Below are 27555 nucleotides of genomic sequence, written 5' to 3'. Positions count from 1 at the left end.
GCCCTGTTTAGTTACCCACCCAAAAAATTTTCATCCATCCCATCGAATCTTTGGACACATGCATGAAACATTAAATGTAGATAAAAAAATAAACTAATTACACAGTTTGGTTGAAAATCGCGAGACGAATCTTTTAAGCCTAGTTACTCCATGATTAGCCTTAAGTGCTACAGTAACCTATATGTGCTAATGATAGATTAATTATGCTTAATAGATTTGTCTTGCAGTTTCCTGACGAGCTATGTAATTTATTTTTTTTATTAGTTTCTAAAAATCTCTCCCGACATCCTTCCGACATATCCGATGTGACACCCAAAAAAATTTTCATCTCCAATCTAAACAAGGCCTAAACAAGGCCCAAAGAGAGTCTAAGGTGGCATGTGCAAGCAAGTGAACAGAAGGTATAAACAACCTCTATATGTTTAGGCCTTGTTTAGTTCACCCTGAAATCCAAAAAGTTTTCAAGATTCCCTGTTACATCGAATCTTGTGAAACATGCATGAAGCATTAAATATAGACGAAAATAAAAACTAATTACACAGTTTATCTGTAAATCGCGAGATAAATCTTTTGATCCTAGTTAGTTTATGATTGGACAATATTTGTCAAATAAAAACGAAAGTGCTACAGTAGCGAAATCCAAAATTTTTCGGAACTAAACAAGGCCTTAGAGGTCGAATGACAAGAGAGTAAAATAGCTGTTTTAGTTGTACCTAGAAGCTTTCATTACACTTCAACTTTTTTACTTGAACAGTATTCAACCACTCAAACATCCCATCAACTGTGCAGATGGACTTCACTAGAGAAGATGTGAGCAGTGGACAGTACTTCGGTGGGACCCTAAAAATGGAAAAACTTGTCAAGGATGATTAGATCTGTACCAAGTGGTGAATCTCGTAAGGAATGAGATTACAAAAGAACTTACATGAATGAATAGGCAAAAGATCACTCTAATGTAACTATTTAATTAAGTTAGCACATGAAACACTAGCTTCTGATATGAAGCAATAAACAGTTGACATTGCCATATGTAACACTGCCTTTCAAAATCAGTGTGCACAAGAATTTATTGATCAAACCATCACTAGAAAGTACTTTTCCTCGTAATAACATAGCTGAAATACCAAAGCAAATAGTGAATTCTGCACACAACATATTGTTGCAGACTATTCATGATGGTTAAAACTAGTGCTGGATGAAGAGTAATCATAGAAAATACTCTAGTTCTAAAATGTGTTCACCTGCAACAAATACAGCCGATGGCAACATCCCAAGTCTTATAATACGTTGGTCGCAAAATAAAAGGTCTTATAATACGTTCATACTTCAGACTTGCAAAAAGAGAACACTTTGGAATTCTCATGAACACAACATGAAAAAAAGTATAAAACTGCTGAGCTTAAACAAGCTAAACAAATATTAAAAAAATTAACCACAATACTAGATATCCACGGCAACCTTAAACATTTCTAGTTCAGACTTGCAAACAGAAACCATTTTAGAGTTCTCGTGAACACAACTTGGAATAGTATAAAATTTTAGAGCTAAGCTAAACAAATAAGTCTGACTAGAGACCACAGATCTACTCAATCAAATCAAGAAGCTACATTGCAGATTGAACATCCCAGTACTTGAAACAATGATTTGGGATGTCTAATATAAATTGAGAAGTTACTGCACTCGACATGCAAAGAAGAGAGAAAATTTAGGCATCACTCCACACAAACCATGGCATTTGACACTACCTGCTTGATGCCTACAAGCATATAAGATAAAGCATTTTGCGCTGATTGAAATTCAGGGAATTGTTATAGACTGAAAAAATAAGAACATAAAACATGAATTCTATAATTGTAATACACATATCTAGTATACAATTAAACTTGAAAGACCCAAGCAGATCTGGACATAGACATAAACACTTCAAAAAACATTTGCTTCTGAGGTTCTTATTGCTTCACTTGTATTCTTCATAGGGTGTTGTGAATGCCTTAGCCTTCCCCTACCGCTCCTTCCTCTGCAGCATTATCCGGCCATGGTCGCCCCCGCCCCGACCTGGCCCAACCGCCACCACCGCCTCTAGAACCCTAAAGCCGCCCCACGACCATCCACACCGCTGGGCCGGCCTACCTCCCCTGAACCCCCCCTTCTAAAGCAACCAGATCTGGGCTGGGAGAGAGGGATTGGCCAGAGAGAGGAGATACCGATGTTTCAGATCAAGTAGAACATCGGCAGTCATCGCCACCGCCATCCACCCCGACCACCACCTCGCCGTGGTGCGGTAGGGTGTGGACGGAGCTCCGGCGGCCGCTACCGCGCCCGCGGCGACCGCCATCTCCCCACACCGCCACCCCCATAAGCCCAATCACTAGCCCAACAGCTCCAAACGAAATCAACCCCAGCAAGAGCTCGGAGGACACATCAAGATAAGCGAAGAAAATACATATGGTTCAATATTACCTCTGAGGAGAGATCATGAGGAGCTGCTCCGCCTACAGAACCTTGGTTCGTCGGCTCCATCAACCCTAAGTCAATCGCCAAACAATAGTTGGAGGAGAGGGGAAAGTGCGTCAGGGTCGTCCCCGTGGCGTCGTCCACCTTGTTCTGCGCGCAGCGCCGCGGCGGGCAACTGCTCCTGTCGTTCGCGGACATGGCCGCGCCCCTGCCCCTGCCAGAGCCGCTCCCAGCCGGAGACCGAGCAGAAGGCCAACAAGGAAGATGAGGTGGAAGTCGTGGACTGGATGGATGATGGGATGAAGACCAGTTCTTTTCTCATTCCGATAATACCCCGCCGCCTGATCCCCCAACAACACAGAAACAACAAACCATCGGACTATAAAAAAAAAATAAAACGATGTGGGACCCTCGGCTAGATGGACGCTGCAGATAAACCTGCCGCACGCATACACAAACGGCAAGACATTTCCCCCACCGGAGCACCAGGAGTGTCCCTGTAGGCCGTGGTCATGAAGATGGTGCACCCGTCCGGGTGCAGCGCGTGGGAGACGACGATCTGACGGCCGGTGAACGTCGGCGGTGGAGACGGCAGAGACGACATCGCCTCGAACGACTGCGGCCCGTCATTCTCCGAGAGGCGGTAGGATAACAGGTAGAGCACCTCGCCGACGGGCATGCAGATGCCGAAGCCAAAGACCATCCGAGGAGGGGCGTGAGTGCCGACACCCAGCACGGCGGTGTCAGTGTCATAGACGAGACTGCAGCGGTTGTTCATGACGATGAACATCTTTGTGCCCGAGGCGGCCAAGTAGAATGACGGGGATACAGGTGCTGCTTGCTCCACCGCGACCTCTTCTTGCGTTTGTTCGTCTCCCGGTCGTCGTCCTGTCCACGTCCCCGGCGCTGCTTATGAGACATCATCCTGCTCCGACGATCCTTTGTGTTCTGTTGTTCGCGAATCAATCTGATGATGATGAAAGGCCTTGGATTTATAGCAAAGAAAAGCAGCCGCAAACTCGATCTCGGGTCCTCATGGGCGCCGCATCTGATCTGAGTGTTATTAGAATCGGAATTAAATTAAAAGACAGATCGAGGAGGAATCGGATTAACAAAAAAAAAAGATTTTTGCAATGCGATCACGAGAAGGGATCTTGGGTACCTGCGGAAAAACCGCGGGACAAGGGAGGAGGCGAGGTGGATTCAGCGCGTCGCCGCTAAACCGCTCCCTGCACCAGACGACGCAAGAACAGGTAATTTTATTAGTAGGGAAAAAAAAAAGTCCATTGCATTAGCCAAATTCAAAATGTTTTTTTTTTTGTTGCTGTCGCTGCCTTCCTGCTCGCCATTCCTCACATTGCCTCCATGCTAGCAGTCCTCCAATCTACAATCGACCCTGACCTGCAGGCTGCAGCAGGGGTGCCCTCTGTAATCAAGTCCCCTCTGTCCTGCACCTGGCTGAGGTGTCTCTCTCTTCCTTTCCATACTCTTTCCCATGAGGATGCAGATCTTTGATCCATGAATGGATTTAGATACATCATGTGTTTGCAGTTTTTTTTTTGATGTATATCTCCTTCTCATTCTCATTCTCATTCTGAATGTTCAGTTTTGACATATGTATGACTGTACATCGGTACAACAACGCAACACAGGTCCTTGTGGTGTTCCTAATTTTGATAAAAGTGGATTTTATCATTAGTGCAGCGAATCATAACAAAAGATTCTTAGGTGCCCGACAGTTTAAATGTGTTAAATTCATAGAAAGATTCAGTACTCAATAAAGCCAATTTTATCTAAATTTGTTGTTCTCCCTTTTACTTAATGTTATTCCTTTCACCTTGTTGTCATCTTAACCCAAGTATATTAGAGTTCGAATATTTAACAAACCATGATAGATGTTCGTCTGTGTCATGACAGAATTATTGTACTTATTTGATTATAGAAACTATGCGCTGCAACTAAAATGTTGCACACTTCGCCCTGTCCGGTTAAGAAGCTATTTGCAGGATCGTGTTTAGAAATTCATTGACTCTAAACCTGTTAAAAAGTTGTGTAAAGGCACACCAGTTCATGCTGGCGCATGCTTAAGATTAGTGAGTAGCCCCAACTAACCAGGCCGCGGCCATAGTTTGCATGTGTCATTTTCCACCTGCAGTCATCCAAATGTTTTCGTTTATCATTTTTCATCCTTGGGAGTATCTTGTACACATGTCATTCTTTGGCACAAATCTTTGTATTTCTCACCTATATGCTGGGCATAGTGGCGAAGCCAGAGCAAATTGAAGGGTGGTGTATTTGCTTTGTGGGTGCATATGTTTGTATCAGGGATGGTGCATATATGGTAAATTTTAAGCTAAAACTACTATTTTTTCAAATTTGAGCTACAGATACTATGCCTTCGCCCTTGGCTGGGCACTTGGACTCATGTCTGATATTTTGGCATGTGGTAGTACACGGGTATACTACATAACTTGTATCTGTATTTTCATTCCGTGCCTCCTCTTAACCTTTCAATGCTGATGGTGGCTGTATAAATGGTTTGCTCTGTGCTTTTTTGGCAGCCACTTGAAGAAAATGTGAGAGTGAAGCTCGCACAATTTTGTCATGTTCCGGTAAAAATGTTGCCTGCTCAAGAGTTTTTTTTAAAAGAATATTAAGTGTGCATCATGCAACAGCAATGCTGACTTTGATTTTATTTGGCAGATACCAAATGTCATTAATCTCCATGATGTCACGAACATTTGGCACATCCCTTTGTTGCTCAGAGTATGGCATATGAAATTATTTGTATGCATGATTGCCAAATTCTCATCTCCTTGTTAATTTCATGTAGTTGCAGGACTACAACCTCGCAAAAAAATGGAAAGGTAGAACTAACTTATATACTCGAATTCTTAACGTTTAGGACAATTGCAGTAACCAATGAGTGATTAATTAGGAGGTAGTTTTATCTGTTTGCCCTTATTAAATAGAGTTCGCATACCTATTAAACAATGACGCATTCACAGCTGTGTTGGTTTGGTCGTCAGGTGCTAAGCTTAGCAAGCGCAGTCCAAATCCTTTCTTTTGCAAGTTTTTTCTTCTTTTTTTTCTTGACTCTACTTTTGCACAACAAAAAGACTACTGAAAACAACATGTGATTTACAATTTCTACTGAGTAGTTATATTTGATTTAGTTTTAAGAAAATTTGTTTCATCGTTTTTTTGATTTTCTAGGATTTATTACGCAAATTTGAAGTCTCTGCAGTTTTGATGAGTTTTACCGGAAGCAGAGAAGCTAACAAGCACTTTGCATTAGGAACCTGAACTATTGCTTAATCAATCTAGTTGTTTTTTATTTTTTTTTCTCTCTAGTACTTTTTCAACTGAAACCCTCTCTTTTTATCTATTGTTGCAAGCTGCTCCTGTCCTCGGTTCACGAATGGAGATAACCATTGCTTATGACACGCGCAGGTGAGGACCCCTGGTGAATTAAAATCAATTTGTTACCGTATAAAAACCTCTTCATAATCTGGACATTACACCTGATAGCAGCTGACATAGGCTGACACATGTCTGTATACATGTCTCTACTCTAATCTCTTCCTTTTTTCATGACAATTTCTCAGTAAAATATCCGGTTTAAAAAAGGTTTTCACCAATGAACTCTTGACATTTTTGTGCACAATTTGAGATCCGTTGTGAATATATTTTTTTAAAATAATATTCATAATTTTATGCATTATGAGACATAATTTTATGCATCCGTCTACGAATAAATCGTGGGAGCAAGAAACATGGAGACAACCTCGTGTTTTTCAAAATTTAAAATTTAAATCATGACACGTAATGACTGATTGGATGCATAGAATCACTGGTCAAAATGCATAGGAAAGTTTTTAGCGTCGATGTTGAATACAAATTAATTTTCTTACCGTGTAAAAACATCAGATGGAGACGACCTTGTCTTCTTAAAAATTTGAAATTTGAATGTTGGCACGTGATGACCGATTAGGTGCATAGAATCAATAGTCAAGATGCACATAAAGATTTTTAGTGTTACATTGCATATAAATTAGTAGTTGAATAAATAAAGATAACTTTTATTGCTGCGTAAAAACCTCTCCACGAGATGGATATTCCACCCGACACAATCATGATTCTCTGAAACATCATGCTTCCTGGTTTGGGAGCCGATTACAACCAACACCATTACTACCCATACCCACACCATAGAATCAGTAGTCAATATGCGCATAAATGTTTTTATCGCATTACATAGAAATTAGTATTTTGGTGAATAAAAGTTAATTTTGTTACCACATAAAAACAACGTAGAAACTGCTCTAACAATGTATAGAATTATAAATCAACAATGTGTAGAATTGTAGACCAACAATGTATGATCATTAAACTGGTACACACAAGCTACTTTAGCTATTACACAGTTAGGCATAAAAATTTACAACTTATGGCCATATCTTTAATTAAAAATATCATAAAACATAAAATTCTTTGATCTCGCCGCGGCTAGATCGTCTGTGCTCATTGCATTTTAGTGAAACATAAACCATCAAGGTTAAATTCACAAACACCCTATTTGGAGAGTACATGATAGAGAAGCATGCTGCAATGAACGTCATAAAAAGGCAGACGCATAAAAAACAATGATAACAGTCATAGAAAATATGATGGCAGCACACCAAACAACTAGACGTACCCAACAAAAACAAACAAATGCGGACAGCAGGCACAAATCGCACCAACTTGGCTTCAAATTCGAGAACAAGGACTACTAGTTGCAGGAATGTTACTGCTCATATGATGACAAACCGGCATTGTGTAGATTATGAACAGATGTAAGAAAAACGACGATGACTACTACTAACAGAAGATGAAGATTATCCCTCCTCCTGTGTGGGTTGTACTTGAGTATACGACTGGGAACTCCCCTTTGGAATGCGGTGGCAGAGGCTTCAGTGCTCTGCGTCCTTCGCCTCGGCTGCGGCCTCCTGTTGGCCGCCGCCGCCGGAGTGTCTTCTGCGGTGTGCTCGATCCCGATCTTTTCCGCAGTGCCGGCGTCTGCCGCCACCACTAGGGCCTGCTGGCGGATGGTGCAGCTGGTGTGGAGGAAGCTCTCTGAACAGCGGCGAGGGCGTCGACGACAACCCTCAAGTGGCGTAGGGGCCGTAGAGCGGGTGAGCGTTCGCTTGGGCCACGAATGCCTCCATCATCTCCACCAAGGCCCTCGCCTGCGTGCTGAAGGAGTCGCCTGCCACCACCGGGTCCGCCCGCAGAAGCCTCGGACACGCCTGGACGAGGCGGATGTGTGCCGCCCTGGTCGGCTCACGGTGGAGCTCTTTGATGACGTAATCCTTGAAGAGCGCGACAACGTGAGATGCTCGATCCCCACGCTCTCGAGCGCGCCTCTGTTGCGGACCTCACCGCCAAGTGCGACGCCTGCCTGGACCTGGAGCGACAGGAGCGCCAGGAAGGCCTGGCCTCGCCCACCGTGACGGTGCTCGCCACGACCTCCTGGAGCGGTGGCTGGTGCTGCTTGGCGCGCTCGACGAAGACGGACACACCTTCGGGTACGCCGGGCAGCTGGAGGGCCCGGAGGCCGCCATTTCCTCCTCTCTCGCGCGCTTAGGCCTGGTCTACTTGTCAAAATTTTTGGATTTCGGATACTGTAGCACTTTCATTTGTATTTGACAAATATTGTCTAAGCATGAACTAAGTAGAGTAAAAAAATTCATCTCGTAAATTGCAAGTAAATTTTATAATTAGTTTTTGTTTTCGTCTAGATCTCTCTCCTGCGTGGGCTTAGAAAACGAAAGCTAAGGCCTTGTTTAGTTTCAATTTTTTTTGGAAAATAGGTATTGTAGCACTTTCGTTTGTATGTGACAAATATTATCCAATTATAGACTAACTAGATTTAAAAGATTCATCTCGCAAATTACAAGCAAACTGTGTAACTAGTTTTGTTTTTGTCTATATTTGATGTTCTATGCATGTGTTTAAAGATTCGATGTGATAGAAAATCTTGAAAAATTTTGAGCATTGGGAAGTAACTAAACAAGGCCTAAAGCGACAGCTGGTGTGTGTTAGTGTGTGACTCTTGTGGGTGGGCTGGTCCCTACTTTATAGGAGCGGCGCCGAAGACTCTAGAACATAGGCCCACTAGTGAGTGACCACAACCGGGGCACCCAAGACACAAGGGTCCGCGCAGCTGGCAGCAGGCGCCATCTGCCCAGATTGGCGTCCGTTTGTTTTCTCACTAGTTGAGTGCTCGTGCGTTGCTACGGGTAAAAACATATATAAATTCTATAACATGCAATAAATGTTGAATTCCTTCTATTTGTGAATTAAGGTAGCGTAGAATTCTATATACAACCAATTTACCGAACCAAAAGTTTAGTATTCATCAGCTATATTTTTGTACCATAACCTAAATGATAATTATAGCCTTGACAAAATGAAAACTCAGTTGTATAGAATAGTAAAAATCATGAAACCTCCCAGAATTAAACATCTCAATGCAACTGGGTAGTCAGCAGGTTGTTTGCCAATTATAGCATGCTAATGCTACTAAGGTTCTATAGTTTCCCACAAACCCGTCAGTGTGAGATACATGTAAAAACAGCCACCATCAGTTAGAAAGACATAAATGTCCTTAATTGTAAAACCACTTAAAAGAAAATTTTATTTCCTTGGATGAAAGGTTTCCAACCAGCTAGTTGTCAATATCAATTATCAAGCATGTCAAAAACATTATAGACGGTTTGGGCATTATAAAGTGAAGCATAAAGAGATATGTGAATATTGCCCTATGCTAGTTGTCAATAAATTATGATGAAATGACTTGATCTCCACTAAAAAACTTTTTTCTATTTGAGGCAGTGCGGCTAGCAAATATTACAACATCTACAAATAATACAAAAATACATGCTACCATCCAGCAAACCAAGAAGAATACAATATAGTCAGTTTAGTATTGTTCTCTTTTTACTTGATGACATGGTTCCCATGAACTCGTGATCATCCATTTGTGATATTCACTTAGCATGTCATCCCCTACAAATACCCCGGATATGCCAGCACTCTGCCACAATAATTCAAGAGCCTGGAAAAATTAAGAGCCCAATAGATGAATAAATAAACCCAAAAGGTTCCTTTTAACATAAAGAACTGACAACATCTGTTTGTTTACCTGCAAAGATCTTGTATAAAACACAGTAAATGATTATTTAAAGATAGGCAACCTCAGTTCAGAAAAAGACCAACGAAAGCAAACATGCATCATGCAGAGAGCAGCTTCTCTTATGGTCTTACCATGTGAAACAGAAAAGTGTTCTACCACTCTAGAATTTTTAGATTGGTATTCCTTAAAACAGGAGGTTATTTTGTTGTGGTAGAAAGATGCGACTGAAACCAAATTCGTTTCGATATAGTAGTAAAGGAAGCACCATCATGTCAATGTCCAACATTCTTTTTCGCCCCATCGAATGGCTGAAAAGCTAAAATAAATAGAGAATAAATAGGCTTTAGGAGGGGAGGGGTTAGCTCTAATTAGATACTTGCAGCTGCATCGACTGGTCAATGGCATACAATTCAGAGAAGGTCGAATATCATCACTTGAAATCACTCCCCATCCACAGATTCAGGACCTAGCTTGCTTGCATTAGGGCCTCTTTGAAATGTAAGAATTTCACAGCGCACAGGATACAGGAAAAATGCAGCATTCCAAAAGGGGGACCTTAGCATCAACAACTAACTGAATGTGTGGAAAAAAGATCCTATTTTGTTGCTGCTGCCACATGTTAATTTAACTCCAATTTCAACATCAGCATGCTCCTAATGCCAAATTCTGAAATCAGCACATAAGCAATTTTTTCTTGATTGAGAAACTTTCACTGATTCAGGCCCTAGCTTGCTTGCATTAGGGCCTCTTTGAAATGTAGGAATTTCACAGCGCACAGGATACATGAAAAATGCAGCATTCCAAAAGGGGGACCTTAGCATCAACAACTGAATGTGTGGAAAAAAGATCCTATTTTGTTGCTGCTGCCACATGTTAAGTTAACTCCAATTTCAACATCAGCATGCTCCTAATGCCAAGTTCTGAAATCAGCACATAAGCAATTTTTTCTTGATTGAGAAACTTTCACTGCACATAACATTCAGATCAAAGCAAACAGACTGCAGCTGCAGATCCATTAAAGAACATGGGTGTGCACACGTATGCATGGTAATCTTTGGAAGGAAAGAGAAGCAGTTGGCACACCTGGTTCTGTAATTAGTTTTTGTTTTCGTCTATATTTAATACTTTATGCATGTGTCATAAGATTTGATGTGACAGTGAATCTTAAAAAGTTTTTGGTTTTTTAGGTGAACTAAACAAGGTCTACTATGACTTCTCCAAAACGGCTCTGACTTTTCTAGAGGAGCCTTTCGTGAGGAGCCGTGCCAAACAACCCCCTAGTCATGGTGTTCGATCGGCTCCAAAGTGACTAAATCACTAAAATATGAGGGATCCTGACTAAAGTCGAAGTTTAGTCACATTTAGCAATTTGATTGACTAGTTGGCTAAAGCCTTTTTTTTATCCCATTTAGTCAATAGTGTTTGGGTAAAAAGTGATTAAATGGGACTAGATGAAGATAGTTTTTTTGCCCTTAAAGGCATGTACTCTTAGCACATGGACCACTGCACCAATCTAATCATCCTAGTTACTTAATTAGTCCATGAGTAGCCAACTGTAAACATATGCTAATCATGGATTAGTATGCCGTCTTAATAAATTTGTGTTGCAAATTCGTCACGGTTTACATAGTATATTAATTGTAAATAAACCAGATAGACAGCTTCTACATCCAGAATGCAAAAGGGGCGAAGTGGCTTATATGCCTAGACACTATGAAGGAGCGTGTGGACCGATCATCAGTGGTTTGGAGCTCTCCCTTGTCATTGTACTTAAGACCAAATATGGTCCTATGGAGCACACAACCATCATAGTTTCCGAAAAGCGGGAGCTTTCGCCCTCTCTTGGACGCCACACATTCGACAAGGCAGAATCTACCTGAGCCCATAGATGTGAGAGAGGCTCTCATGTACCTCTTGGGATCTTTGCGAAACAGCTTCTCCTTGGTGGTCTGGCAATCCAAATACATGTTTGGATCTATGTATGCAAAGTGTTTTCTGAGAGGCGGCATGCTGAAAAAATCAGCAGAGACAGCTTGGCAGGAGCATATGTAGCCATCTTGACGAAGGCCAATCCACGCGTTGAGCTCGGCGTCGAAGTGACCTTGTTCCAAGAATGGCAATGCACATTCTCCATGCCACCTCCATGTAGCCTCGTTGGTGTTGAATGAGTAAGTAGCCAGTGGAGCGCTTGGAGTGTCCCTGTTAGCCGTGGTCATGAAGATGGTGTGGCCGTCCGGGTGCACGGCGTGGGAAACCACGCACTGCCTGGTGGTGAACGTCGGCGGCGGCGCCGGCAGAGTGTTCCAGGACCAGCCGCCCTTGGTAGTGTCCAGGTCCAGGGCGGCGGCGGCGGTGGGCGCCCACGACATCGCCTCGAACGAGTGTTGCCCGTGGTCGTCGAAGAAGCGGTATGTTAGCAGGAAGAGAACATCGCCGACGTGAACGGAGATGCCGAAGCCGCAGGGCATCTGGGCAGGGGCGGCGTGCGCGCCGGCGCCGACGGCGAGCACGGCCGTGTCGGCGTCGTAGATGAGCCCGCAGCGCCCGTTCATCAAGACGAAGATCTTTGTGCCCATGGCCGAGAACGCCATGTCGGTGTCTGCCTCGTCATGGCCATCGTGTGACTCTAACCGCAGGGCCGGAGGCTCTGGGAGGTGCCGAGCAATCACGCCCTGGTGGTCGTCGTCGTCATCGTCAGAGTCGGAGCCGGAGCAGGAAACGAAGCTGTCAGCGTCGATCTTGTGGACGCTGAATCCCTTGTCCCAGTCATCCAGGACCAGATACAGGTGTTGCCGATTCCACCGTGACCTCTTGCCCCGGCCGCCGCCGCCGACGACGGCGTGTTGGTTTTGGTCGTCCTCTCTCCGGCGTTTATGAAGCATGATGGCTGCGGCGCCGGGAGACCTAATGATCACCTAGCATAGCAATATGGTCTTCCAAGAAATCCAACCCACCACATCCTTTGCGTTCTGTGTTTTGTTCGCGAATCAATCATGGAAGAGTTGGATTTATAGCAAGCACCAACACCAAGCAGCCGGATCCTTGGCGCATCTGAATCGGAGCAGAATGCAGAGGACGAGTCGGATTATATATTATTAAAAAAACGATTTGCATTCACGAAAGGGGATGAACAATATACCTGTGGAAAAAAACACAGAACACAAAGGAGGATCCGGCTGCTTGGTGTTATTTCTACTCTGACAAAAGTATTGCTGAAGTAATGCTGAAGTAGTCATAATAATAATGTTGGATGACTACTCTGACAATAATTTTTCCCTCTTGTTTTGGACCTTTTGGAATCGGGTAGATCTCTTCTCTTGGGCCTTGTTTAGTTCTAAAAAGTTTTACAAAATTTTTCAGATTCTCCGTCACATCAAATCTTTAGACGCATGCATGGAGTATTAAATATAGACGAAAATAAAAACTAATTGCACAGTTTGGTCGGAATTGACGAGACGAATCTTTTGAGCCTAGTTAGTTTATGATTGGACAATATTTGTCAAATACAAACGAAAGTGCTACTATTCTTATTTTGCAAAAAATTTTGGAACTAAACAAGGCCTTGCATTGTAAGGAATCGCATTTGTATTATTTCTGATTCTTTTGGACTTTGGGCACATAATGTATTTCCTCCATCTACAAAAAGAAAATACAATTATAATAATCATGCTGGTCAAGTTTACTCAAGTTTAACCAAATTTATAGTAAACATTATTAGCATTTATGTTTCCAAATAAATTTTGCTTTGCTGAAAAGCCATGTTTGAAAGTACTATTCGCTGATTTATTGTGAAAAAAAAATATTGTTTCTTTGCTAAAACAATATGGCTCATAAGACAATGCTATAACTAATCTAATGATACTAATTTGGTATTGTCAATGTTAATAAGGTTGCTTCTCGCAGCTAGTAGAGAATGGTAACAAAATGGGTCACTCCTTGGCAATTCTAACTCTTTGGACCTTATGGAATGAAAGAAATGCAATTATTTTCAGAAATAGCAGGAGGAATGAGCGGGGCATTTTCTTCAAGATAAAAGAGGATTGTTACCTCTGGTCGATTTCAGGCGGGCATGCCCTTAAACCTTTGTCAGTTGCTACTGTTCCTTTTATGTAATAGTCCATTATTAGGTACCAATTGAAACCTCCATGGCCTAGGCCATGGCTGGTCGCGCCCCTCGCGCATGTAATCTACTGTTGTGCTGACTCTTTATTATGATAATCCAAAGCTGGATTTCCGGATCTTTCAAAAAAAATACTTTTTCATATAATTTTGGTCAAAATACAAACTGTTTGACTTATCAAAAAGCAAGAATTGCATTTTTTAGAGTACTTTTCTTTTGGTATATATAAAAACCGTAAAAGGTCCCCTCCTTCCAAAAAAACTTGGAAATAGAGCATTTCTTGTAAAATAAAACCAGAAATCTGGCCTTGCTCAGGTGGAATCATATGGAACCAAACCACAACAATCAATTTGCTGCACGCAGAAATTTACATCCCCCTTCAATCCAGCCACCGTGACTTTACAAACTACAATACATCGACTTAACCATCCTTTCCATCCCAAAGTGCCTCAAATTCAGTTGCATCCATGTTTTGTACTATCTTACAGCAAGAACGAAGACGTATACCACCAGCAGACCAACGACTGGGGTCCAGCTCAACTTGTTGGGAAAAAAAGGAGAACCGTAGAGTCCCAGGCCAATCTGCGTGCTTGTGTTGTCTCTTTGGTCTTTGCCTAGTCAGGTGGGAAACAACCACTGCATCTGCACAAATTTCCCACAGAGGTAATTCTAGCTCTATGGAGTGTTTCTGAGCTGATGATCATCACCGATGTCTATCAGCCTTGCCTGCTACAAACTATAAAGCCTGCCTGATGATCACTAGGTCGGCGAGTTATCTCGCAATTTGGCCCTGGCAAAAAACACTCCTGCTAATAGACCTGCATGCATGGTGAAGTGTTCGAGATCGTTAGTCATATATGGTATAAAAGAGAAATGGTAACAATATATTTAGCCTCGTTGTAAATGTAACATACCAAACAGAATGCTCAAAGAATTCTGTATGCTTGTACGAACGTTGAAGAGAACGATTCCAGCAATGGAAAGAGGGATCTTGTTTAACGAGCCCACAAGGCTGTATTAAAAGCAATATTGGCATCAGAAAAGTAGAAAACAGATGATGATAGAGAGGACAAGCAGCAATGTTTTAGACGAGTCCAATGGTGGCCCTTTATGGATTCGCAGTTTGAGCTGGAAAAGTTTTATATGGAAACTTATCTGTGTTCACATGTATATTTCAAATATCAAATGCATTAGGTACCTATATGTTGTTGCACTTGTCTGATGAAGAAACCACATGGAAGTAAAGCTGATTCCAAGCCCCAAAACTCCACTGGCAGTGATGACCAGCCAAAACTCAGGCATCTTTAAGAGAGGTCTGCAGATTCAGGTGCAAATACATAACCACAAAATGGAGGAGTGAACGTGTAAATATTCAGAAGGAGACTAACTAATGGAGTAAAGGTTCAACCATAGAAGATACATCAATTAGTGGTTAAAGTTTCCATTTCTTATCTTTTGAATGGAGCAGGAGCTCTGCCTTTCATTTAAGAAGGGAATGAAAAGTTTATGTACAGTTTCTGTTCCTTATCTCTGGATATGCTTTACTATCAAGTTTTCAGAAATTGTAACAATACATGTCCCACCAGACTCATGTCATGTTTACATGCCTAAAAGTGGATTACAAAAGCAGGAAGGGCAGAGAAGACTAAATGATAAGTCATTGAAAAATGATTATTGATAAATAAATGGAGATCTCAGCAGTTTGCATGTAGTCTCATAGGTTTATGATAGAAAAAAAATAGTGAAGGTTGAATCAATAGCTTACGTCTCCAAAAGGTACTCCACTTCATTCAAACCAAGAACAAGGATAATTCCCAATGGCAGTGAAAGAACATTATTCAGCAACACCATTGAAAGCTCATTCAAATTCCCAGACTTGGTGGCTTGCTTAGCACTGTCCATTACATGCCGCAATGTAAGCTGAAAGGAAAGATAATTAGTTGAAATAAAGGTTTAATACCTTTGCAACTAAATGCACTAGTCCTGTAAACTGAAGTGTCAATCTAAGGGGCTGGACATAATAACTAAAAACATTTGGTTGGACTGAAATTTCAATATTTTACTGCATGTACTAAACTATTAATCAGCTTGTCGTTTGTACTTGGAAAGCAATACCGAATATGACGCCGTCAGAAAACAGTTCAAGGTCTGCCAGATATATCCAACAGCATGGAATGAAAGATCTGTTATTCCTCCCGCAACTGCAGAGATTATCTGCACAAACATATCAATGGCTCAGGTGTTGAAGGGTCAACACATACTTATTGTAAGTCAAAATTTCACAGATGACTAGATATTTGGCAGTGAGCAGGTGAATCAGACAATCAACTAGTAGCATGTGTACTAAAAGTTATCTGGTGGAAAACACTTGTGATGGAAATCAACTCCTCGTTCCTCATGCTTTTCTAACATATGACGATATGAATATGACATACCATCAACAAAAGAGCAATCCAGACTTGAGTACCATGCTGCTTCTTGAAAAAATAAGTTTCCCCAGAAGCAGTCAGGACATTGGCGACATTCTTCAGTATAGTCAGCATTGCAACATTAATGTACTTCAAACTGAAAAGTAAAGAAAATGTTAAGAAATGGAGTAAATAATAAGTTAATAAAAGGCTTCCAATTTCAGTCTGAACTTCCTTGCTACAAGTACAAGGTTGAGTGAGAAACTGAGAATCGTTCACAGCTAATATGGAAAACATCAATACAAAATGTTCAACAAAACTACCAAAAAGGTTCAGGTTCATCATTGTACAAGGCAATAAATGACCCTGAATAGAGTAGGTTCATGAGACAGGCAACACATTTTTCAAAATTCAAAATCAACCGTCAGCCAATTGAAATTCCTTGGTATTTTTGTAAAAGAGAAATAGCCTAAGCATTTTAACCCAGAATATATCGAACTTCAATAGTGATTCTAAAAACCGCCATTACTACTTGTGTGATATGTATTTCTAGACTGGAAGGTGAAAAAACACTAGATGCATACATAGTCATTACCCTGAAGAGGGTAAACTCAGGTGCATAGAAAAATAAAATGACTGCTTAAAGCCAAGAAACAATTTCGTACTCCATTAACAAATAATAAATCAGGTGTAAAGATCTAAAAATAGCACAGCAAACAGTACTCAGACCAAACTGACGCTGAAGATCTGCTACATACCTAAACATGCTTGTGATCAGCATTCCAACAAAGATGATATTCACAGGCAACCAAACTTTGATTAGATTCCATGTCAATGGTTCAGTTGGAACAGCACCGGACAGGGATAGTGTAGAAACTATGGTCACTGATACAATGTTCTGCAGTAACAGAACATGGAAAAGATGCTTTAAGGCAGGAACACAACTGTGTTGCATGATAATTGGAAAGTAAGCACTAGTAGTATACCTGGTATAGCATCAAAAATACTGGAGCATTGAAACCATAGCCAGATAGAACAAATTTGTTCACTAAGATCATGCTGCATGATGATATGCAGTAAGCCAGACCAGATAGGAAAGCCTGATTCTGAATCTTTGGGAGCTTGAGTGACTGTGCAGAGCTCTCCCTTTCTTTTGAGGCCTTACCATCTTCCAAGTCATTGTCATCAACACAGAAGGACCTTGTCAACGATCTGGAGAACATGATACTTCATTAGTATCCAGAAACATAGCAGATTGTGTTAACTTGCAGAGCAGTTGCTGTGGAGACATTTCATCAGATAGATGAGATCATGTTTGTGAATGTTTTTTTTCAGTTATAACTATCGGTGGAGACATTTTCGTCTAAGTTTTAGCCAATTATCTATGGTGAAGTAAACAGTGAAATTATATGAGAAAGAAAAAGGAGAAAAAAAAAGAACAAATCACACGAATCAAGGGTCGCATACATGCCTGTTTCCAATTTCTCTCCTCACAGGACTTGCAAGTGCAGTGAACCCTGCATTCTGATTCCGTAAGAGACCCTTTTCACCATTCATGAGTGGGCTACTTACACTCCCTGGTACATTTCTCCTAGGAGAGGCTTCAGAATCTGCAGGAACGTCTAACTGAAGGACTCTACAGGACAAAAAAGAATGGTTGTAAGTTGCAACAAATAGTAATCGGAATTGTTTGCAGGAAGCCTGTATCATCACACAGTGTTTTGTTAACATTGAACTATATTAGTTATGATCACTGTTCGCCTAAACGGCCTTTTAGACCGTTTAAACGCCGTGTAAACGCTACACAATGGTACACCGTTTCCGTTTAATCATCTGTTTAGTCCGTTTAATTGACCGTTTAGCCCGTTTAATGGACTGTTTAGCCCGAATAATGGCTAAACGGCAGGTGACCGACTGTTTACTGTTTAGCGTTTAGGAAAACATTGGTTATGATATTGAAACTAAATTTTGAACATAAGGATCAAGTCAAACCAAAATTTGAACATAAGGATCAAGCAAAATAATGAAACAGCTGACTATGATCCCAGAAATTGTCTAACATTGCTTCAACTCTGAATCACCAAGCTATTTCTAAAACTGGGTTATTTATACAAAAGGAATAGGTGTGCACACGATTTCCATGTACATGGGCGGTTCAAGCTGTTTATAGCTGAAACTAAAAGGAGGCATGAGCATGATCCATTTCCATTTTGCTAGTCACTGACTTCCAATCCACTAATTTACCAGATTTTTGGATTGGATGATGACTCCGATGTCACTCTCACTAAGCAAACATGGCTAAAACATTCTTAACTGCAGTCATCAACCTCAAGTTGTCAACAATTAGTGGTAATCCATTACCAAAACAGTTAGTAGTAACCTCAAGCAAAACATTCGGTAGCAGCATAAAGATGCAGACAATTACTGTAGCAGTAACCTTGAGTTCAGAGCAGTTAGCAAACAGTTAGTCAGTAGTAAGCTGATTCCATATGTCCCACAGTCCAATTTGACTACAGTTACTCCAAGTGTACCAAAAATCGAAGCCATTAGCTCCATTTGTTTTCAGTTACTACTATCAGAGTACGAGGGGTACGGGACTGTACGGTGCCATGAAACAAAAAAACTGAAACGTGCAAGAGCAAGCAACAGAACGTGCAACTTGTGAGAGGCCACTGCTCAGCTCAGCTGCAATCAATTGTCGTTTTCTGTGGGGGGAGGTAGAATCCATTTGCACCACCTGACCTGAGGGGTTCACACACACGGAAGACGGAACTAAATTTGACCCGCAGCTATCAACCGTTAAACACAGGACACGAGCGGTCCGATTCCCAAGCGGAAGCAAGCCGAGGCGATCGAGAGGCCAAACACATACAGCCTGCGCCCTGCAGGCTTTCTGCTGGCTGCAGCAGGCTCCCCCAGCTGTAACGGAACCAGCAGCCGGCCGACCGCGGGCACGGGGGGCTACGGCTACCAGACGAGACGAGGCACGGCCGGGCGCCAGCGAGTGGTTGAGCTGGAGGCTAGCTGGCCTAGCAAGCTGGCGCGGAAGGAAGGGCCGGGGCCGCGTGGGTGGTGAGGGGAGGGAAGGGAGGGAAGGAGGGAGGTCGATCGGGTGCTGACCTGGAGCTCATGGCGGCGGTGGCCGAGCCGGCGTGGGGAGCGCAAGCGGGAGGCGCCCCCGTGGCGCGTGGCGACGGCTCAGGACGGCGCCGCCGGGGAGGTGGTCGACGAAATGTCGCGGCGGGCCGGGAACGGAGCCGCGGAGGCGCCCGGAAGTCGGAACGGGCAGCAGCAGCACGCGGGGGCGACGACTCGGAACTAACGGACCCGCTTCACCTGTTCCCTTCGCCTCCCTTCACCTATTTGGTTGTACTCTTCGAGAGGACGGCTCTGCGACTGCGACGCTGGCTCCACCTGGCGGGGGCTCCGTCTCCAGCTCAGCGCTCAACTCGCTGGCTGACTACTGGTCCCGCCCGCGCCCAGGCCTGTTGTCGGGGTCAACTCGGGGGTGGAGAGCAGTCCAGCCGCTGAGTCGTGGGGCCAACAAGTGTGCTGGCCCACGTGGCATTGAGGCGGAGAAGGGTCGGATCGGCGTAGCCCTGCTTCAGCTGCTGGGCTTCGTACGAAAAAATCCATCGGTTTGACCACAACCAACAAATAGTAGGAGTAATCCAACATGGCCATTGCCGAGCAGCCTTTGCGTGACCTTAGTTTGACCATGCTTCCTTCCCTTTGCTCTTTGAATTTGAACCGTTCTTCCATACATTTTGTACGGATGGTACTGTTGCCTCGTTGCGTCCGTGCTTCGTTTTCGTCCAATCTAGGCCTTGTTTACTTCAAAAAAATTTTGCACCCCGTCACATCGAATCTTTAGACACATGCATGAAGTACTAAATATAGACAAAAATAAAAACTAATTGCACAGTTTGGTCGGAATTGACAAGACGAATCTTTTGAGCCTAGTTAGTCCATGATTGGACAATATTTGTCAAATACAAACGAAAAAGCTACAGTATCTATTTTGCAAAATATTTTGGAACTAAACAAGGCCCTAATGTGGTTTTTGTTTTCGGACACCAGGTACGCTGTGGAATTTGGAGGTGTGTACATAATGCAGTACAGAGTACTTCCAAGAAGATGTTACGAGTAGAATGCGAGAGTACGAGAACAGAGAGGAATAGAATGAACTCGGGGGTGTTTGTTTATTCATTGATCACGGGTATTTATACAGTCGGGGGGGGAGAGGAAACTCTCGCCCCAAGTAAACTCGTGCCCACGATGAGTCGTGGGTGATATCACGGAGGTGGAACCGGTCTCCACGGATACGTGCGTAGTCGTGGGTGATATCCCGTAGGCCGTCGTGGGGGAAGTCGTAGTTAGGATAGATCTCCCGTAAAGGGAATCCGAGGAGATGAGATCACCCCGGAAAATATCCGTAACAGAAGAAATGCTCATTTTGGAAGAAGTGTATTTCTAACTAGTACAGTGCTATGTTAAACCACCTTTTACTCTACAACAATCTTTTTTATCAAAAATAGTTTAGTATTTGTTACATTTAATATAAACATGATTTGATTCATCATAAGAATATACTCCATCCGTCTCAAATTATAAGTCATTCCAAGAATAGAGAGTCAAAGTTTTTTAAGTTTGACCAAATTTATATAGCAAAATAATAACATTTTTGGTACCAACCAAGTATCATTAGATTTTTTGTTAGTTATATTTTCATAGTGTACCCATTTTATGACATAAATTTTTATATTTCTCTCTATATTTTTTGTCAAACTTGAAAATACTTTGACTCTCCAAGATTTTTGGAATGACTTATAATTTGGAACGGAGGGAGTATCTTTTAAGTACATGTATATAATTTGTTCCATATGTCTAGAAATGCTACTATTAAGATCAAGGACCGAGAGAAAGACTCCAACACTTAGGTTCACCTATCAAGGCTCCACTCTAGCTTATACTTCCTCTGTCCCAAATTATAAGTCATTCTAAGAATCTTGGAGAGTTAAAGTTTTTCAAGTTTGATCAAATTTATATAGCAAAATAATAATATTTTTGGTACCAACCAAATATCATTAGATTCAATCTTTATATTTCTCTCTATATTTTTGGTCAAACTTAAAAATGCTTTAACTCTCTAAGATTCTTTGAATGACTTGTAATTTGGAACGGAGGGAGTATCTTGTAGTTCTCTTAGTTGTAGATTTATAAAAAGTATTTTGCCCACGTGGCATTGATGGAATTATGAGAAAAGAGTCGGATTGGCAGACATACTTGTCCATTGGGCTTTAAAGGAAATCCATTAGTTTGGCCACGAAACAACAACCTAACATGACACTCTTTGCGAGACGCAATTTGACTATGTATTTTTTTTCTATCTTCTATCTTTGAATTGTTTCTTTTTGTAGGAATTAAACACTTTTAAGTTTGGCTGACTTTATACGAAAATACTAACATTTATGCTACAAAATAAATATTAAAAATTCGTTATAAAATATTTCATAGAGGCTATGTTCTTATTTGAAATTTTTTGGCCAAAGTGGTAAATTTTTTTTGTGGTCAGAACTTTAGCTCAGAAGTCTGACGCACGCGAAAAAAATTAGGTGTTTAGTTTGACAAATTTTTTTCTGATACAACTTGGGTTGCAGTTGCACTCGTCATTGGTGGACTTCCATGGGAGTGCGTGCACAGTAGCAGGCCCTGCAGCCCAAAATTTTAGCCCTATTTAGTTCTCAGGCTCCAATTCCACAAAAATTTTCCTCTTTGGGCTAAAAATTTCAAATCTAAACAAGCCCTAAACCGATCTAAGACATATTTATTATAAACTTTGTCTAACTTAAACTATTTTAATAGACACAGATATTATTGTTGTATTTTTTTTGACAGAAGTAGTATAAAAATAGATTTACTTCCTTCAACTCGAAAGCGAACCTAGGGTAAAAGGAGCGGCTGGTATGAGCCAGGTGGCTTTCCTCAAAAAAAAAAATGAAACACGATGTGATAAATTCGTGTGTGATAATATCATGGAATCCGACCTTTAATAAGATTATAAAATTTAGGCTGTCAATTTAAAATTTTAACTAGTGAAATAGTCTGTGCTGACCAGAGAATTTACCAAATTTATTTACCGTTTATAGGAGTGCTTCTCAATGCTACTTGGGCCACATCGCGTACATGGGCCGATCAGCAACAGAGGGCAGTACGTCCCAGCCTGTTCCAATCGAACCGTCTAGACGCCCCGCCGCCGGCCCTAGCCCCCTAATCCCATTCCGTCGGGACCGGGCGAGTCCCCAATCCTCCTCCTCCTCCTTCTTCCTCCCCCACGCTCCCGTCTCCGCCGCGCTAGGAACTTCCAACTCCCAAGCCCAGCTGCCTGCCTAGGGTTAGGGTCGCTTGGTTCGTGTCAGGCAGGGGGCATCGCGGCCGCCGGAAGAGATGTCGCGGACGCTGGTGCAGCCGGTGGGGCAGAAGCGCCTCACCAACGTGGCGGTGGTGCGGCTGCGGAAGCACGGCCAGCGGTTCGAGATCGCCTGCTTCCCCAACAAGGTGCTCTCCTGGCGCTCCCGCGTCGAGAAGGACATCGACGAGGTGCTCCAGTCCCACACCGTCTACTCCAACGTCTCCAAGGGCGTCCTCGCCAAGTCCAAGGACCTCACCAAGGCCTTCGGCACCGATGACCTCACCCAAATCTGCATCGAGGTAGGGTACCTATCCATCCCCTTTTCCCAATCCCCATTCAATCCGCGATCCCCCCGCGCTAGACTAGACGCTCCTCGTTGATGCTTCTGCAGATTCTGGAGAAAGGGGAGCTCCAGGTCTCCGGCAAGGAGAGGGAGGCGCAGCTCTCCAGCCAGTTCCGCGACATCGCCACCATCGTCATGGAGAAGACCATCAACCCGGAGACCCGCCGCCCCTACACCATCACCATGATCGAGCGCCTCATGCACGAGATACACTTCGCCGTCGACCCAAACCTCACCTCCAAGGAACAGGTACGTACCTAAGAGGACACCTGATGCCTACCTTCTTCAGAGATAATGACCACTACTGGAGTAGAACATTCTGCTGGCTGTTTGTTTATTCTCCTTTGTGCTAGAATCTGTTCCCATCATCTGTGGGGTGTAGCATATTCGTTGGATGTAAAAAAGATAGGTGACTTACTATTTTCTATAGAATAGGTAATGCTCTGAAATTGCTAATAGGCTGGGCTACTGATTATTATTTTTAGCGGTTTGTGTAGCACAATTTTATAGAAAATTTCTTGTTTAGTGTTTAGGCCTGACAATTGGCTAGGCCTTAAAAGGTAGGTGTCTTCCTTTTTTTTAAGTATTGGTGACACTGCGATATTGCTAATAGGTCCGGCTACTGATTGAGTTTGGCTGTTTAGTACTATAGAACACTGAATTCATCATCATACATACGTAGGCGTTACTCTTATCTATCTTTTTTTTTTGCACTAACTAGCCAGTTTTCTGTTTTTTACACTAAATTACTAAGATTAAAACAAGGAAATGATGCTGTGAATTCGTTTCACATTTTTCTCAGTGGAGTTGCAACTTATAACCTTTACCTTGATATATGTCCTGAACTCCTGATTTCTGGTGGTAATGTTTTCTGGTGATACTGTCTGTTAGTAGTAGCAGTTTGTGTAGCACAATTCTGTATAGAATTTTCACTTCAGTGTTTAGGCCTAACAATTGGCTGGATGCAAATTTTTTTATGGAATTTGGAATGCTGCAATATTGCTAATAGGATGGGTGGCCGATTGAGTTTTTGTTTTAGGTTTACAACACTGAATTCATCATCATGCACAGCATAGAGGATATCATAGCTATGGTTTACATGGTCATTAATTCTGTACCTAACAAGCTAATACATCTTGATTTTGATTTTGTATATTTCAATGAATGATTATTGGCTGTATGTTTATATAGCATAGTAGTTAAAAACTTGTCATCATTACCTGCATATGGAACATGATGATTGTTGTAAACTTGTAATGCTACTTTGGCTAGTTAAAAAAGTTTCTTTTCTAAAAGTTACCAAGAACCTCATAGAGCATATAGAGTTTTAGAGATGTCATTGGTGGATCCAAAAGGCCATGGCTATTTATTTCTGGTACAATGTATCTTTCACCTATGCCATGTTTTCCGAAAGCTGTTCTACGGATTGTAAACATCTTCTCAAATCTGATGGACCTTAGTTATTTTTTCTCAAATCAAATGCGATTATTAGACTAGTATTACCCCGAAGATTAGGAACAGATAGATCATGTGTTGACATTACTATGTCAGTTGAATATGCAATCAAACTAAGGCGGAAGTAGTCATTTGATAACAACTGAGTTATTTTTTTCTCACTGATTTTCTTTGACTCAGCTTTGAAGTAGTACAACTTGGAAGCCTCCTTTTGGCCTACTTTCGCCTTAGTTCGATTGTAATCCTAACTCACTCTGTACGCTGATGTGGCACACTGACTGTGGATTGATTTAAGTCCTCTGCTTTGGGTATCTACTTTGTGGCACGCTGTGTAAGTTAAAGCTACTTTGGTCTTGTAGGCTCTAAAAGTTATCAAGAAGCTGACAGAGCACTTCCCCATAAAGCGTGCACCACTGAGGGTGCGGTTCACTGCACCAAAACCCAATTTTCCAGGCCTTATGGAGAGGATTGGCGAATGGAATGCTACCGTCATTTCAAAGGATGAATTGAGCACTCAGCCTTCTATTGTAAGTGTACTGGTTCTTGTTTTCTGTGGTTATTCCTACATCGCATGATTGTGAATTGGTAATTTGATATGTAATTTGATGCCTAGTCAAGTGTGTAAAAAATTTCATGGGCTCCAGTTTGTGTGGGATGTGTCTGCTACCTGATTGTAGGAAGAATAGGTGGATATTAGAAGCAGGAGCCTGATCGTAATACACTGTTCCTTGCATGATGCACTTAGCATTGAAGTCTACTTAACCTATTTTAGTGTTTCTATTTTTTGGTGGTGCTGATTTAATCATTTGCTGAAACCAAAATTCTTCTCAGGGCTGAACCTTATTATCGTTGTTGTAGTACATGTAACTGTGGATAATGTTTTACAGGTATGTGAGATCGAGCCATCTCTTTTGCACTCGTGTGAGGAGCGGTTGAAGGATGTGCAAGGGAGGGTTGAAGTGCTGTCTGTCTCAGCGCATGCAGAAAGTGGCCCATCTGTGGAGCAGCATGACAGAGTCGAAGTGCCACAAGCAGCTCTTGTGAAGGAACCTGATGCTGTTGCTCAGATAAGTGAGACAATGCAGAAACAGAGCATTTCTACTGAAAGCCAGGGCAACGTACAAGGCAAGCAGCAGAGAAGGTGCAAGGAGTGTGATGTACTCGTGGAGGACAAGCTATACAGAGAGCACTGCAAGAGTGGATGGCACAAGCACAACTACACACGCCACAAGAATGGGCTCCCGCCTCTCAGCCAAGAGGAGTGCATGGTGGAGATGGAATTGGCTGACTCCAAGAAGGACCTTAAAGACTACGATTTTTGATGAGGTTGGTTAGAAGTTCCTCTGACATGTGATCTTGTGTTTGGGCAATAATGCTGTCTGTCTAATGCTTTCCTTATTACCCATCTTATCCAGGATGATTAACAAATGGGTGCACAGGGCATGAAGGTGTTGCCAGTCGGTTTTTGTTTCTGAGGAAGCGAGTAGTGAGGACACATGATCGTTTTCTGATGCTGTATAGTGAAGCAGTGAACCTAGTTTTGTGAGATGCAAGGAATTGCTAGAATGAGATGGTTTAGCCACATTGTTGAACTGCAACCAACTTGGATGGCTTTGTATAGTAGCCGGTGAACTTGGTAGTGGCACTTGGGTGCTCGTTGGGCGTTGGTTGTTCTTTAACTACATCCTATGCCGCCAGAAACTTTGCTTGTTATGATGGATCAAGCTAATACGACCTATCCGCATCCTTTCTGTTTGTTTTTGGCTTTGTTATAGCATTGCCTACCTTTTGTTGTTGGCTTGTTGCTACACGTTCAGTTCATTTGAGATGGGCGAATCTAACATGTGGCGGCCAGGTCGCTCTTTTATACCTAGACTAGAAGAAAACCTGTGGCATGGTTTGCCGTTTGGGGTTGCGAAAGGAAATTTTTACATTGGTTGGACGTGTGATGTAGTTCTCTAGCTGCTGGTGACACAGCTAAATGCAATGCGTTCGGTAACTGGCAAAAAAAAAAAAGGGTTCCATACACCCCTATGGGCTATATGGATGCCTGTTTGCTAAAAAAAAACGTAGCCATGCACAGTGTTCAATTCATATATTTATTTTATTCTATTCAATTCAATATGAATTCAGTGACGACAATAACGGTAAATCAAACTATGTCCATGAATAAAAGCATTAAAAGTTAGAAAAATGATACTTACTCCGTCCATAAATAAATGAACGTCTCGTTTTCTGAGGAGTTAAATATTTTTAAGTTAGATCAAATATTATATAAAAAAATATACTAATATTTTATCATATATAATATATATTATTAGGTTGAGCATAAAATATACCTTCATAATATACTTATTTGCATATACAATGTTATTATTATTTGATATATTTTTAGTTAAATTTTAAAAAAATTGACTCATTAAAAAATGAGATGCATATTTATTTGTGGATAGAGGAAGTAAGCAAATAACAAGGGGAGCAGATGTACTACATTTATTTATTTCTAGTCTCATGCTCATACAGTCATACTAAGCCTCTTGTGAGCAGATTAGCCGGCCGTTGAAACACTTGCTAATGTGATGACACAACACAACGGAGTCTGTTCACTAAAGCTTGTTCGTCGAATATGTCAGTCGTTCAACAGTGTTTTTCTTTTACAACAAATTAGCGAATAATACTTTTAGTCATGACTTTTGAGAAGCGAACTGACTACTCACAATTGTTACGCTAACGCAAACGCGTAATTCGGAGCCAAGAAATGCAAACTGCAGTGTCAGCTAATGTGATGCCACCCTTGCTATAGAGAAGGGCAAGCAAGGTCCAGACTGGCTGGCGATGCCTGCTTTAATAACATGAACATTTTGTGAAGTATGTATATCTAATATTCAGACCAGAACTTAGGCCTTGTTTAGTTTCCAAAAGTTTTTGCAAAATTTTTCAGATCCTCAATCACATCGAATCTTTAGACGCATGCATGGAGTATTAAATATAGACGCAAATTAAAATTAATTGCACAGTTTGGTCGGAATTGACAAGACGAATCTTTTGAGCCTAGTTAGTTGACAATATTTGTCAAATACAAACAAAAATTCTACAGTGTCGATTTTGCAAAAAATTTTGGAACTAAACAAGACCTTAATTAAACTCGAAAGCCTGCTTGTAAATCTTATGTGCAATTTTTTA

General features: G+C 41.9%; 2 protein-coding genes and 1 long non-coding RNA gene across 4 annotated transcripts; 1 reads left to right on the top strand and 2 right to left on the bottom strand.

Annotated features, from left to right (window-relative positions):
• LOC110437079 lies at window positions 680–2717 on the bottom strand. Its single transcript, XR_002455162.1, has 2 exons — window positions 2461–2717; window positions 680–840 (listed from the first exon to the last, which is right to left on the bottom strand). It is a non-coding gene; the product is annotated as an uncharacterized LOC110437079 (long non-coding RNA).
• On the bottom strand, window positions 14031–19511 carry LOC8068520 (GDP-mannose transporter GONST1). 2 transcript variants are annotated; one of them, XM_002443674.2, is made up of 10 exons: window positions 19283–19511; window positions 17634–17798; window positions 17149–17374; window positions 16921–17060; window positions 16190–16319; window positions 15870–15968; window positions 15520–15674; window positions 14953–15069; window positions 14669–14766; window positions 14031–14572 (listed from the first exon to the last, which is right to left on the bottom strand). In XM_002443674.2, the coding sequence occupies exons 1-10, from the start codon at window positions 19291–19293 to the stop codon at window positions 14514–14516; spliced, it is 1200 nt and encodes a 399-aa protein (XP_002443719.2). In that variant the 5' UTR covers window positions 19294–19511; the 3' UTR covers window positions 14031–14513. The 2 variants fall into 2 exon arrangements, with proteins under 2 accessions (XP_002443719.2, XP_021319938.1); XM_021464263.1 differs by lacking the exons at window positions 16921–17060; window positions 17634–17798; window positions 19283–19511 and having other exon boundaries at window positions 17149–17287.
• LOC8068519 (ribosome maturation protein SBDS) lies at window positions 22408–26131 on the top strand. The gene is made up of 5 exons (XM_002444831.2): window positions 22408–22873; window positions 22966–23166; window positions 24732–24899; window positions 25260–25698; window positions 25788–26131. The coding sequence occupies exons 1-4, from the start codon at window positions 22610–22612 to the stop codon at window positions 25692–25694; spliced, it is 1068 nt and encodes a 355-aa protein (XP_002444876.1). The 5' UTR covers window positions 22408–22609; the 3' UTR covers window positions 25695–25698; window positions 25788–26131.

This window comes from Sorghum bicolor, chromosome 7, assembly GCF_000003195.3.
Source record: "Sorghum bicolor cultivar BTx623 chromosome 7, Sorghum_bicolor_NCBIv3, whole genome shotgun sequence".
Classification (NCBI taxonomy): Eukaryota; Viridiplantae; Streptophyta; class Magnoliopsida; order Poales; family Poaceae; genus Sorghum; species Sorghum bicolor.
The sequence above is the reverse complement of the archived record's forward strand: the minus strand, read 5'-3'. Positions and strand labels throughout refer to the sequence as shown.

What these genes read in the sequence shown, in the direction of transcription:
- LOC8068520 (XM_002443674.2), bottom strand. An exon ending in CTGATCACAAGCATGTTTAG is followed by an intron (nt 16,320 to 16,920) that starts GTATGTAGCAGA and finishes TTTACTTTTCAG; the next exon opens with TTTGAAGTACATTAATGTTG. An exon ending in ACAAGTGCAACAACATATAG is followed by an intron (nt 14,767 to 14,952) that starts GTACCTAATGCA and finishes CTTTTAATACAG; the next exon opens with CCTTGTGGGCTCGTTAAACA.
- LOC8068519 (XM_002444831.2), top strand. Translation starts at nt 22,610, where the DNA reads ATGTCGCGGACGCTGGTGCAGCCGGTGGGGCAGAAGCGCCTCACCAAC. An exon ending in TCACCCAAATCTGCATCGAG is followed by an intron (nt 22,874 to 22,965) that starts GTAGGGTACCTA and finishes ATGCTTCTGCAG; the next exon opens with ATTCTGGAGAAAGGGGAGCT. An exon ending in ACCTCACCTCCAAGGAACAG is followed by an intron (nt 23,167 to 24,731) that starts GTACGTACCTAA and finishes TTGGTCTTGTAG; the next exon opens with GCTCTAAAAGTTATCAAGAA.